This window comes from Bubalus kerabau, chromosome 20 (genome assembly GCF_029407905.1).
Source record: "Bubalus kerabau isolate K-KA32 ecotype Philippines breed swamp buffalo chromosome 20, PCC_UOA_SB_1v2, whole genome shotgun sequence".
Classification (NCBI taxonomy): Eukaryota; Metazoa; Chordata; class Mammalia; order Artiodactyla; family Bovidae; genus Bubalus; species Bubalus kerabau.
Genome location: NC_073643.1, coordinates 34,602,016 through 34,614,457, shown reverse-complemented (window position 1 = coordinate 34,614,457; position 12,442 = coordinate 34,602,016). Strand labels below are relative to the sequence as shown.

The window sequence follows — 12,442 nt, the reverse complement described above, 5'->3', positions numbered from 1 at the left end:
GATGATCGTATGATTTTTATCCTTTGTTTTGTTAATGTAGCATATTGTATTGATTGATTTGCACATGTTAAATCATCTGCCTCTCCAAAAGAATCCCACTTGATCATAGTTTATGACTCTTTTTAATGTACTGTTGAATTTAATTCGCTAAAATTTTGCTGAAGACTTTTGCATCTGTGTTCATCAGGGATATTGGCCTGTAATTTTATCTTTTTGTCATTTCTTTGCCTTAGTTTTATTTGGAACCCTTGTGGCTTCCTTGATGTGGATATCTATTTCCTTTCCTGGAATAGGGATATTTTCAGGCATTCTTTCTTCAACTAATTTTTCTGGCCCTTTCTGGCTTTTCTTCTGGGAACTTTATAATGTGAATATTATTCCACTTGATGTTGTCCCAGAGGTCCCTTAAGATACCCTCACTTTTTAGAATTCATTTTCTACTTTGCTGCTTTGTCTGGGTGATTTCCATTGCTTTGTCTTCTAGCTTGCTGATTCATGCTTGTGTTTCTTCCATTTTGCTAATGAACCCTTCTAGGGTATTTTCCAGTTCAGTTAAAACTTTTGTGTGCTGCTTTCCTGTATATTTCTTTGTTGAGGTTGTCTCTGTGATCATCCATTCTTCTCCTGAGATTGGTGAGCATCTTTATGACCATTGCTTTGATCTCTTTATCAAGTACATGGCTTATCTCTATTTCATTAAGGTCTTTTTTGGGGGATTTGTCTTGAACTTTGGTTTGAAACATATTCCTCTGTCTCCTCTGTGTTAGGTCAAATGGTTTCCTCCCTCAGTCGTAAAGGAATTGTTTTGATAGGAGCTGTTCCATGTGGCCTAGAAGCACAGTTTGACCTGGCCACCAGAGCTATGGTGTGGACTGTGCTGTGCCCACTAGCTTGATAGGGCTGTGGCTGCTGCACAGGGAGGGTGGGGCTCAGGGTGCTCCCCTGGTCTTGTTGTGGCTCGGCCACTAAAGGGAGAGGGCTGGGTTTTGAGCTGCTTGCCCATCCCAGTTGTGGCTTGTCTGCTGCAAGGAAGAGTGAGGCTTAGGGCATTCAGCCTGGATGGTTGTGAACTGGTTGCTGCCCATGCATGGCAAGTCTCAGAGTGCTTGCCTAACCCTGTGGCAGCTCAGCTGCTGTGTAGAGAGAGTGGATTCAGAGGACTGGGGGCCAACCTTTTTGTTAGCAAAAAAATGCTTACTTTAATAGTAGATGCTCTCTGCCTTTCCTACCACTTCTTCCCTTTGCAGACTTCTGATAATTCAGATTATGAATTTTAGCTTTAGCTAGTTTTACAGCTAGTTTTAGCTTTAAACTAGAAAAGAAGCAATGCTCTCTTATTCCCTCAGCAAAACTAGGCCATTCTATTAGCTCAAAGTCCACTCCATATTTTCTGATATAAGCCGTGGAAGTCAGGGGTGTAAACAAAATAAGGCCACCATACAAATGTTCTTGAGACCCTTCTCGATACTTCATAGCATGATGAAATGGAAAGACTGTGGGCTATAGACTGAGATGGACTTTGATTTGAAACTTAATTCTGTATTATTACAGTTATGTAATTTTGCACAAATCACTAAACCTCTTTTTACCTCCACTTCCTCATTTGTGAAAATGTCACATGGTTTTTGTAATGAATAAGCAAATCAACATATATGATCAACCTTGTTATCAAACATGACACTCAGTAGGCAATCAGTTAAATAGTAGTTGCTTTGTCATTATTGGTGTAGCTTCTATTTTTGCTGCTGTTCTTACCAATAACATATCTGGCCCGTTCTACCCCCTGAGGAAACATTAGCTCTTATCTATTAAGCCCTTTTTACTCACAGCCGTCTTTGCCTTCTCTCCTTTCCAGCCTACTCCATGAGGTGCCCAGCTGGCTTCCTGGTGCAATCCTAGCCTTTGTTCCAGCCTTCCCACTAGCCTGCCTTTCTAGATAGATGAACTGGAGCAGAAATAAGGAGGCAATGTTCTTTCTTTCTATCATATACCTAAAGGAATTTGTTTTAGTCTTTTGAGAACATTCAACTCTCCCTCCAGCTCAAAGTAACTCTCAATGAGAGAAATCATTCATGGGATACCTGGGGAGTCTACTGAACATCAAAGCCAGACCAAACTACAGCTGGTCCCCTCCACAATCCTTTCAAGAATAGGAAAACAGCAACTGAAGAACTAGAATGAGGGGATAGACAGTGGGGGGACCCAGTAAAAACCTGCCATGGCATTTACATAACACAGACAGGCTGAACTCAAACCATCATTTCAAAGAAATTCCAACCTAAGACAAATTCTCTGCCACAGAAGCAGCAAATTTTCGTATCTTAAACTTCTTGTCATTCTCATATGAAACCTGCAAGTCCATATTAAGAGACCGTTGTCTGGAAATTGGAAGCGTTAGAAATGATGAATAAAGTTACCTTAAGGGAAGTCTCTGAGCCCAAGTTGGCTTTTCTTTTTCTCCTGTTTAGTTTATCTTGTAGGCGTGTTAAGAATGGATTGCTGGCTTTTAAATGTAGGTTATTATTTGGCTGTTTATTCAGAAGTTGCTATTTTGGACTCCCTGTGAGTTTCTGGCTTTCTGATAGGAAATTTAATAGCTCATTAAATCGTTTACCCAGTCATTCCCCCCCAACCAGGCTTACTTTTTGCTGTTGTAATGTGTGATGCAAAATTTGGAGATGTACCCTCGTGTTAACAAATAATGCTGGATAAAGAACCATACTCAGCCCACAACACAGGGAAGCTGTTGTTTTTTTGCCTTTTTTTTTAATAGTGTAAATTGAGTTCATAAGAAGTGTACGAACCATTACTGAAACAGTGGTGTAACATTTCCAAACTTCTTTTATATGTGTGATCTTGTTTAATTTTCACAGGGTAGAAAAGTATTCTTCCATTGAAAAATAGCTTTTGTAGTTCCTACTAAGTGCCTGACATTGTGCTAAAATGGTGGGTCTGCAATTCTAGGTAGCATCATGTCTTTCTTCATTCTCAAATGAGGAACCTGGTTTCAGGAACATTGAGTGACTTTGCTAAGGTCCCCAGCTAGTGAGAAGTACCAGATTCTCTGATTTCAAACCCCACGTTGATTTCCACAGAAATTTAGAGCTGAGTGGGGCCTTGCAGATTACATAATTCAATATTTTTATTTTATACATGAGAGAAATAAGTATTCTGCCCAAGTTACATTTAACAAATAGTTGAATGAGGATGGGAACTTACATCCCCCAACACCTAGTGCATTGTTCTTACCCAAAGGATAGCTTTAAATATATTGTATAATTTTAGTATTAGTCATTCAGTTATATCTGACTCTTTGTGACCCTATGAACTGTAGCTTGCCAAGCTCCTCATCCATGGACTTCTCCAGGCAAGAATGCTGGAGTGGGTAGCCATGTCCTTCTCCAGGGGATCTTCCTGACCCAGGATTGAACTTGAGTCTCCTGCGCTGGAAGCAGGATTCTTCACTGTCTGAGCCACCAGGGAAGCCCCAGCCACCAGGAGAGTGGTCATATTCAAAAACCTACACTCTTTACTAGAGAACATTCTCTAGAATTCTTTCTCCAACTTACATTTCCTTGGAGGAAATGATCTTACAATATAGCTGAAAATAACAGATGTGATGATAATTAATGTGGCTTGGCACATGGCAGTAGCTTAATAATAAGCTGTTAGCTGAATACACTAATGGCCTATGAGAGCCTTTCAAAAGTCATGTTATTTATGTGTTAGTTCTGGCCTCCATTTAGATCTCTGGAAAGCAAGCACTTATCTATCTTTGTTACTCCCACAGTACCTCACATGGTCCCTGACACAAACCATATGCTCAGCAGCATTTATAAAAGAACCATCCCTTAAAGAAAGAGAACTCAGTATTATTACTAATACCAAGGAACAGGTATTTGACAGAGGCTGCTGACCTTCTCAGTCCAACCAGAATAGTTTTCTATCTCCCTGCCTTCCTGGTTAAGCCAGCTAATGTGCCTCTATAGCTTTGTTGAGTTTCAATTTGTGTTTAAATCTGTGTTTGTGAAAGTTATTTTAACTCCGGTGTCATCAAGTTGGAAAAAAGTTCTTACCAGCCCTTGCACAGGAGTCTCCAAAAAAATCAGCAACTTAACTGATGATGGCGTCCATGGAAATTAGATGTCTTAAGAAACTTAAACATAGGTCAAGGAAGAAAAGAATAAAAGTGACAATGACACCCATTTGGCCGCTGGCCATCATCCTCTGGATAGTAGGTACTTCACTACTGCAGTTTTATATCTAGAATTCTTAATGGAATAGTAGGATACAGGATGAGTGGTTCCATCCTGAAGGTATCAGTGTAGTAATTGCAGCAGAAGACCCTACCTCCCTTGAAAAGTATTCTGCCACAAAAAGAGCTTGAGGGAATTGTACACATGGGTGACAGAAGCAGAAGAAAGCCAGGACAAGCTGCCTGCTAGGTGGATTTGGGCAGAGGGCGGCACGCCCTGGCAAGCTGAGTAGAAGCTTTGGGCTGTTCTTGTGTGTGGTCCACAGCCCAGCAGCACCTGTTTAACATGAGAGGGTGGGAGAAATGCAGAATCTCTGTCCTCTCTCCAAAACTATGAAATCAGTATCTGTATGTTAGCAAGGTCCCTCCAGTGATTTCATGCACATTTATCTTCATGTAACGGAGTGAGATACAGAAGAGAGAAAAGCAGAGACAGAGGTATATCCAGTTGTCATGTCTAATGAAAATCCCACGCCAGCCACTCCCCTCCAGTCAGTGTCCTTAAGAAAGAGGTCTAAGAAAAGACCATAAGGTTGGCAGAACTTGAGATTTGTTCTTCCTGTTGGTGTATCCTGTGTCATGAGAGCCAAGCAGAGTTCCTCTACCAGGATGACTTGGAAATAAAGGCTTTCATAAGGATTTCACAGAACTCCAAAGTGAAAGCAAGTAACATATACAGTGTGTGTTAGTCGCTCAGTCATGTCCAACTCTTTGTGACCTCCTGGACTGTAGCCCACCAGGCTCCTCTGTCCATGGAATTCTCCTAGCAAGAATACTGGAGTGGGTAGCTATTTCCTTCTCCAGGGGATGTTCCCAACCCAAGGATCGAACCTAGGTCTCCTGCATTGCAGGAGTAACATATTGTTCCATAATAATTCCTTCAGCCAAAGACTGTAAATGCCATCTGTAAGACACAGTGAGAGGAGGAGGCCTGAGAAAGCTTATCACTTCATACTTCAAAGATAAGAGAATAAACTCCTTGGGACCCAATAATAAGACTTCAAAAGTATAAGTTCCTGGATAGGAAAACTAACTTTTATTCACCTTTCATACCTGTACCTTTGCTTACTGTGGACTATAACTGACTTGCAGAACTGAATACGTGAATAAAAGAGAAAATCTAATTCAGTTGTCTGGGAGGGAAAGAGAACCCAGAAAATTTATTATGCATTGTCTGACCATTGTAAGGGATCTATTTTTGTATACCTGAGACTGGTATTTGGGGAGAAGTTCTAGATTTACAATCTGCTTTAGTTCATTCAAACTCTATTTTGACATTGAACTTTAAAAGTTTTGAAACTGTTCTTCAGTACCAACAGGTAACCTCTTAATTTCCAATGACTCCATCCACTAATAAATTTTTCCATAAAGGAATCTATAATCTGACCAATAAAATGAGCATTCCATTTTCTTGGGAGGAGCAATGGAAAGAGTGATAAAGAAAGTTGATGAGCTCTTACAGCATGCAGGGCGATCCTCATACAAGTAGGCTTAATGGGGAAAATGAGATCCACAGGGCATTGCAGGGGTGTGTGTGTGTGTAGGGAAATTACACAAGAGACTGAGAAATAGACGAGTATCTGTTGGTTCCAGACCCCTAAGAAATCCTTCAGAGTCTTGGTCACAGCTTTAAATCTTCCCCAGGCAGAGGGGAAAATAATGCCTCCTAAGTGTAGTTTCATAGACTGGTAAGCCTTTATCACTTTCCCAGTGTAGTTTCTCCACTCCCAGTTGAGTGAGGAGCTGCCCAAGGAAGCATCTCCCTTCCTCAAAAGGATCCTTACACTTAGATATATAAATTCCCATTATCCCAATTAGCATAATTTCCCCTTCTATTAAGGTTTTTGAGATGAAGTCTTAAATGCTGCTTTGAAACTTTGAGGAGTAGCAATCACCTTAAACATAGAGTTGTTTTTCCTCTCAATTCACCTCTTGAGACATTTAAACCCTACAAAAAGAAAAAAAAGAAACTCTTTGAGTTTTAATGTTATAATATGCTAGTAATAAGCAACTTCAAAAATAAGACAGTGCTTATTTAAAAGAAATCTAGTTTGTAATAGATTTAAATATTCTCTTCCCACCCACACAACCCCAGATGGCTAATGTGCTGGCTGCTCAATTTTGGGGTTCATGGGGTCATGAGTGTCTTAACAAGTTATGGGGTTTCATTACTTAGTCAAAAAAATTAAACTATGCTTATACAGAATATATCTGACATAATATCTTTTCATATGTTTCCTGAAATCACCCTCCAAAATAGGCAGAAACATATGAATAATTTTGTTTATAAATGAGAAAATTGAGCTCTGTGAAAGATTAAGTGATTGCCCAAAATAGCATATCTGGGATTATAATGCATGACTCATATGCTGGCATTATTTCCCTACTGAAAAACTGCCTCTTGTGCTTCCAGGAAAAGAACATTTCTCTGAATTCTGTATCATGTGTTGTTGTAAACCATGACAGCCAAAACATCTCTTAATGCATGTGATGTTTTGCTCTGAGTAAAAAAAAAAAAAATCCCATCTTTGTAAATTATCTTCACTATTTCACCTGTACCTCCTTAATAACAAGTGAGAGAGTTTTTCAAAGGCCATACACGAATATCAGAAGGGATGAGGCCAGGGGCCCACACAAGGCCAAGTTCTTAGTAGAGCTGGCTCCTCTCCAAGGTGCTGATCTGAGATGTCCACAAAAGTAGCTCTGGTTCATATGTCTTGCAGAGTATAGCATTGTATCTGTTTTCGTACATTCATTTTATAACCGTGTACTGGGTGTCTGCTATGCATCGTAGCAATACATCAGAAAAAAAAAATAAAGGCTGGATCCCAGTGAGGCATATAAAGTGACAAGAATCTCAGTTCCTGAGTAAACATAGGGTGGCTTCAAAGAACACGCGCATTTTATCTAAGTTTCGGAAAATATGTAGCATTTGGGTTGAAAGTTGAGGCATCCTGTGTGGAAGAATAATATCCATGCAAAAGCATGGAGATAGGAAATCTTGTGAGGAGTAGTATTGAGCTGGAGAGTTAAATAAAATAAGATACAAAGTCGAAGATGTGGGCAAGTGCTGAATTTATACAGAAAACTTGTTGAACCTCTGAGCTTTCCAGTAATGTCATTTTGGGGAAATGAGTTATACAATGGATTATATTCTGTGTATTATTGAATTTCTTTGAGGTACTATCAAGGCAATCCTCTCATGCTGCCAGTGAGGTGATGGAGTATAGTGACAAGGACTTGGGAGGAGAAGGATCCAGGTTTACATCACGGCTCTGCCATTTCCAACTGTTTGGTTTTGGACAAGTTACTGAACTTCACTACAAGTGTCTACTAATTGATAAAAAATAGGATTATAATAATTTAGTCAAGTTATATCAACCTTCTAATGCTTATGAATAAATGAAGATATTACCTGCTTAATGAGTTTAGAAAGAGAATTATGCTAGGTAATATCTCTAATGCATCTTGCCCATACATTGCCAATATTCAATATATGTGTTTGCACTTCACTGAATTCCCCTATCTATGCACTAGGATTTTATAGACTGGAATTTTTTTTTTTTGCATATTCCATCCCTAATGATTTTATACCCTATCATTTGGATTATTTCAAAAATGCTTTAGTTTATTTGAGTGTATTTGAGTTTTCTTTACCTCACAAATCTGCTTTATCAGATGTAAACATTCTCTGATCCAAATATTCAAGAAAGCCTATGCCAGGGATGTATGAATGTGTATGTAATAGAAATAGAAAAAGATAAAGATAAAACTGATGGAAGATACTCAAGGTAGACAATGCTCTGTGGTCCCTTCCCACTGGACCTGGTTTCACCTGGAGAAGCTACATTAATGGCATTTTCTGAATCATTTACTTGAGCTTCCATCTTTCCCATTCAGGAAGAGCCGGTGAAATAACTTTTGTTCTTAGAGTCTTACTCTAATGGCTGGTTGTAATGGCAAAGAGACAGCTGCAGTCTCTTCCAGAGCTCAGAATTTCTAGGATGTCTCTCCCTACTTCTTTTCATCAGAAAAGAATCAGCTTTTTAAAAGTCCCTCCCTGCAATGGAAATCCAGACATAGAGAAAAGACTTGTGGACATAGTCAGGGAAAGGAGAGGGTGGGATGAATTGAGACAGCAGCATTGAAACATACACATTGTTGCTGCTGCTGCTGCTGCTAAGTCGCTTCAGTCATGTCCAACTCTGTGCAACCCCAGAGACGGCAGCCCATCAGGCTCCCCCGTCCCTGGGATTCTCCAGGCAAGAACACTGGAGTGGGTTGCCATTTCCTTCTCCAATGCATGAAAGTGAAAAGTGAAAGTGAAGTCGCTCAGTCATGTCTGACTCTTAGCGACCCCATGGACTGTAGCCTACCAGGCTTCTCCGTCCATGGGATTTTCCAGGCAAGAGTACTGGAGTGGGTTGCCATTGCCTTCTCTGATACGTTACTATATACAAAATTAGATAGCCAGTGGAAATTTACTGTATGATGCAGGGAGCTTGAATCCGATACTCTGTGGTGACAACCTAAAGGGGTGGGATACAGTGGGAGGAGGGAGGGAGGCTCAAGAGGGACAGAGCATATGTATACCTATGGCTGACTCATGTTGTTATATGGCAGAAATCAACACAATCTTGTAAAGCAATTATCCTCCAATTAAAAAAAATTCCCTCTCCTAAAAGAATTCATCAGAATCTAGGAGGGCCTATCTGTCACTGGATTTCTTATTCCTAAAGCTCAAGCAGCAGACAGAGGAAATATTAGTGCATCAAATATTTTATCTTAATTAGGGAGACACAGTTAATAAATCACAGCAGTTATCTGGCTGTTCCCCATTGACCAGCACAAAGATGCAGGCTGGTTTTGTGATACGGAGCTAAAGCACACTTGCTACCTCCACACTGCACATTAGCACCAAGTTGGTTTATTATTCCAGTTGTCAATATTAGATCATCACAAACAACTTGAAGAATTATCTCCTACACACCTTCCACCTCCCTTAAAACAGCATCCCTTTCAAGTGAGTGCTGCGGAGACAGTCCTGGTCCTAAGCAGAGGCAATAGAATCCATTGCCAAGGTGCATCTCTTTGTTCATGGAGCCACCCAACATGCGGCATAAACTGCCACTCCATCACTCATTTAACAAGGAGGTATTGTGTGACTGCTGTCTGTCAAGTACTGTTTTAAGATCTAGCAATAAACCAAAAAATAGAAAAATTTCATCATTAGAGGAAGCTTACAGCCTAGCTAGAGAGAGAGATAAATATATCCATATCTATTGTTATATTGGGTGAGAACAAAGAAAAAATTGAATTAACAACCTGTCCATGGAAGCAGGAAGTGCTTGAGAGTGAGGCAGGGAGTTGTAATTTTTCACATCTCCTGTGGCCAGGGAAGGTCAAATGGAATGGGAAATATTTGAATAAAGACCACAGGGAAGCAGGAAAGGGAGCCATGCACATATTCAAGGGAAGAGCAATTCAGGTAGAGGAGGTGAAAAGTACCAAGGTCCTGAGACAGAAATAAACTTAGTGAGTTTGAAAAACAGGAGGAGAACCAGGTGGCTAGGGAAGAATGAAGTTGATGTGGTTAGAATAGGAGTTCAAGGTCAGACCATGTACGGCTTTGGAAGTCATAACAGGGACTTTTTTGTTCATCTCTGGTGATGTGAAAGCCACAGAAAGATTTTGAATGGAGGAGTGACAGGACAGGTCTTAGATTTTCAGAGGTTCACCCTGGCTCCTATGCATCTATTTTTAAAAGGCTTAGTGAGCATATACTTACTATCAGGCTTGAGGCCATGTACTAGGCACAGAAAGTTGAACAAAATCTGTTTTATTTTTCAATTCCTGGGCCTTACAGCAGCTATTTATACAAGATGTGGAAATGAGTAAATGTGTTACTTAATTCAATCCATAGGCAAAGACCATGGATTGTAAGTGAGGCTATAATTTTAGTCCAGTGCTGAGTGCCTCCACCATACCTGTATATTACCTTTTATTTGCTTTCTGGCGAACACATTTTTTACAGTCTCATCCATTACCTTCCCTAATCTGACAAACATTTCCTTTCTTATGGCTAAACGAGAACTAGTACACACTCAGCTAAAAGCAAGACACATTTAATCAGATTTCAAAAAGTCAGTTTCTCTCTCTAAAAAAAATTGAGTTATTCAATAGAGCCTTATCATTATTCGTCAACTATGGATAGCTTTATGGAGAAGCAAGCAAGTAAGGGGTGCTAAAATCACTTCCTCTCCCACTCCCCCACGAAACTGGCAGATACTATACGTGAGTCCTCAGGCAGAATAAACGTTCTCAGACCAATCTGGGGGTAACTGATATGGCAAAAAAATTATCAGAGCCCCATACCAGTCTCCCTAATAACTACCATGACACAAAGTCACTTCTTAGTGTTGTTGTGTCTATGACATATTTACAAATTCTGTGTTTGCAGGAGGGAAATAAGTGGATTTATTTTTCACATCTAGTGTATTAGTCAGCTTCTGCTGCATAACAAGTTACCACAAAGTCTCAGTGGCACATAAAAATTAGTAATTATTCTAGTTTAAGTTTCAGCAGATCTGGTAAGATTTGATTCAGAGGGTGGGTTGAGAGACAATGAGGGAAATCTGGTTCATTCTTTTTTTTCAATGTTTAGCTAGTATTTTATTTTAATATTTATTTTCCAGTTTTACTAAGTTCTAATTGACATAAAATTATATTAGTTTAAGTGTAAAACATAATGATTTGATGTATGCATATATTGCAAAATGATTACCACAATGAATATATTAATATATATCACCTCACATAGTTACAATTTTTTCTTATAATGACAGCTTTAAAAATCTACTCTTTTAGCAACTTTCACATATAAAATACAAGAATGTTAAAGTCATCATGATGTATGTTACATCTCCAGAACTTGTTTAACTTACAACTAAAACCCAGTTCATTCTAATGTGCATGGCAACTTTTTTTTAACCAACTCCCAGGGCCTGGCCTTTAAGTCCAAATTCTATTTATCCCTACTATTCATTGAACATCTGTGGTTTTACGGTTAGGAACTAGATACTTTACTCTGAAAAGATAAGAGAGATAGAAAGATATATAGATAGATAGACAAAAGATCTCTATCCATATCTTAAATAGATATGGAGATACAGCTAGAGAACAGAGAAAATGTTGTGGCTGACCCAGTGAGCTAATGAGCACTGAAGTAATATCTTATTCTTCTCCCATCATCTCCATGGTATCTATCTCCACAGTACCTAGAACAATGGTTAAACTGATTTAAAGTAGAATTCAGACATTGCTTCCAGTCCTGGCCATGTAACTTTTAACATTATCTTTGCCCTTCCTATAAAATGGGAGTAGCGTAGTGCCTCCTCAGCGGGTACCAGTGCATAAACAACTAATGGGTTAATTACACTTTGGTCAAGGCAGGTTCAGCAGCTAAGAGGTTGGTGATTGTGCTGCAGTTGATGTCGGTCATGGCCATAGCATCACATTTTCCGCATCCTAATGATGGGTAGTTCAAGGTGTTCAGAAAAGTGGATGCTAGGGAATGCTGCCTTGAGAGAATTTAGGGGGTAGGAGTGACTCTCTCAGGGGACATTTATCCTTATAAATGTGAAACGAGTAGTATGAGAATAAGTTTGCCTAGAATTTTATTTGTATATTCACCTTATGTTAAATTTTATGTGAAAATATATTGTATCATTCTCCTTGATAATAAACCAACTTGGTTTTATTTTGAGAAGAAATATATGCTTATTCCAACTTCTTTACCTTCAAACGTTGTGTGCCTAGGAATTTAAATGTGACTGGGGAGAGGGCAATTTTCTTTGCTATCTACTGAGCTGTTGGTTATTTTTGCTATAAAATATCATTCTCTCCACCAAGTTTCCCCTTGTTACAATTTAAAATGGGCAAGTGATCCACACTCAGGGAAAAAAAAGAACTAAGCCAAGCTCTATTGGAAAGTCTGGCAGACCTTAATAATAGCATTGCTATCAAATGTTAGTTCTGTAGTTTATAAATAATTCATTGATCACATGGCTTTGAATAGTTCTATCAAACTCCACAAGAAGAAGTGGCAAATTATTCTTCAACACAATCATTTGTTTTCACCCATGAAAAATAGTATGCATTAATACCATGGCAAATAAGAACTGAAAC

General features: G+C 39.2%; 1 protein-coding gene across 4 annotated transcripts in view; it reads left to right on the top strand.

The window, feature by feature from the left end:
• TAFA1 (TAFA chemokine like family member 1) overlaps window positions 1-12,442 on the top strand; it is a 534,519-nt gene that overhangs the window by 409,373 nt on the left and 112,704 nt on the right. Inside the window, exon 5 of one of the 4 annotated variants that reach the window (XM_055558393.1) lies at window positions 1,856-2,653. The exons of the other annotated variants lie outside the window; for them this stretch is intronic. Within the exon in view, the coding sequence (XP_055414368.1) occupies window positions 1,856-1,867 (12 nt within the window). The 3' untranslated portion in view covers window positions 1,868-2,653. Of the gene's footprint in view, window positions 1-1,855; window positions 2,654-12,442 lie in introns of those variants that run through there. 4 annotated transcript variants of the gene reach the window in all.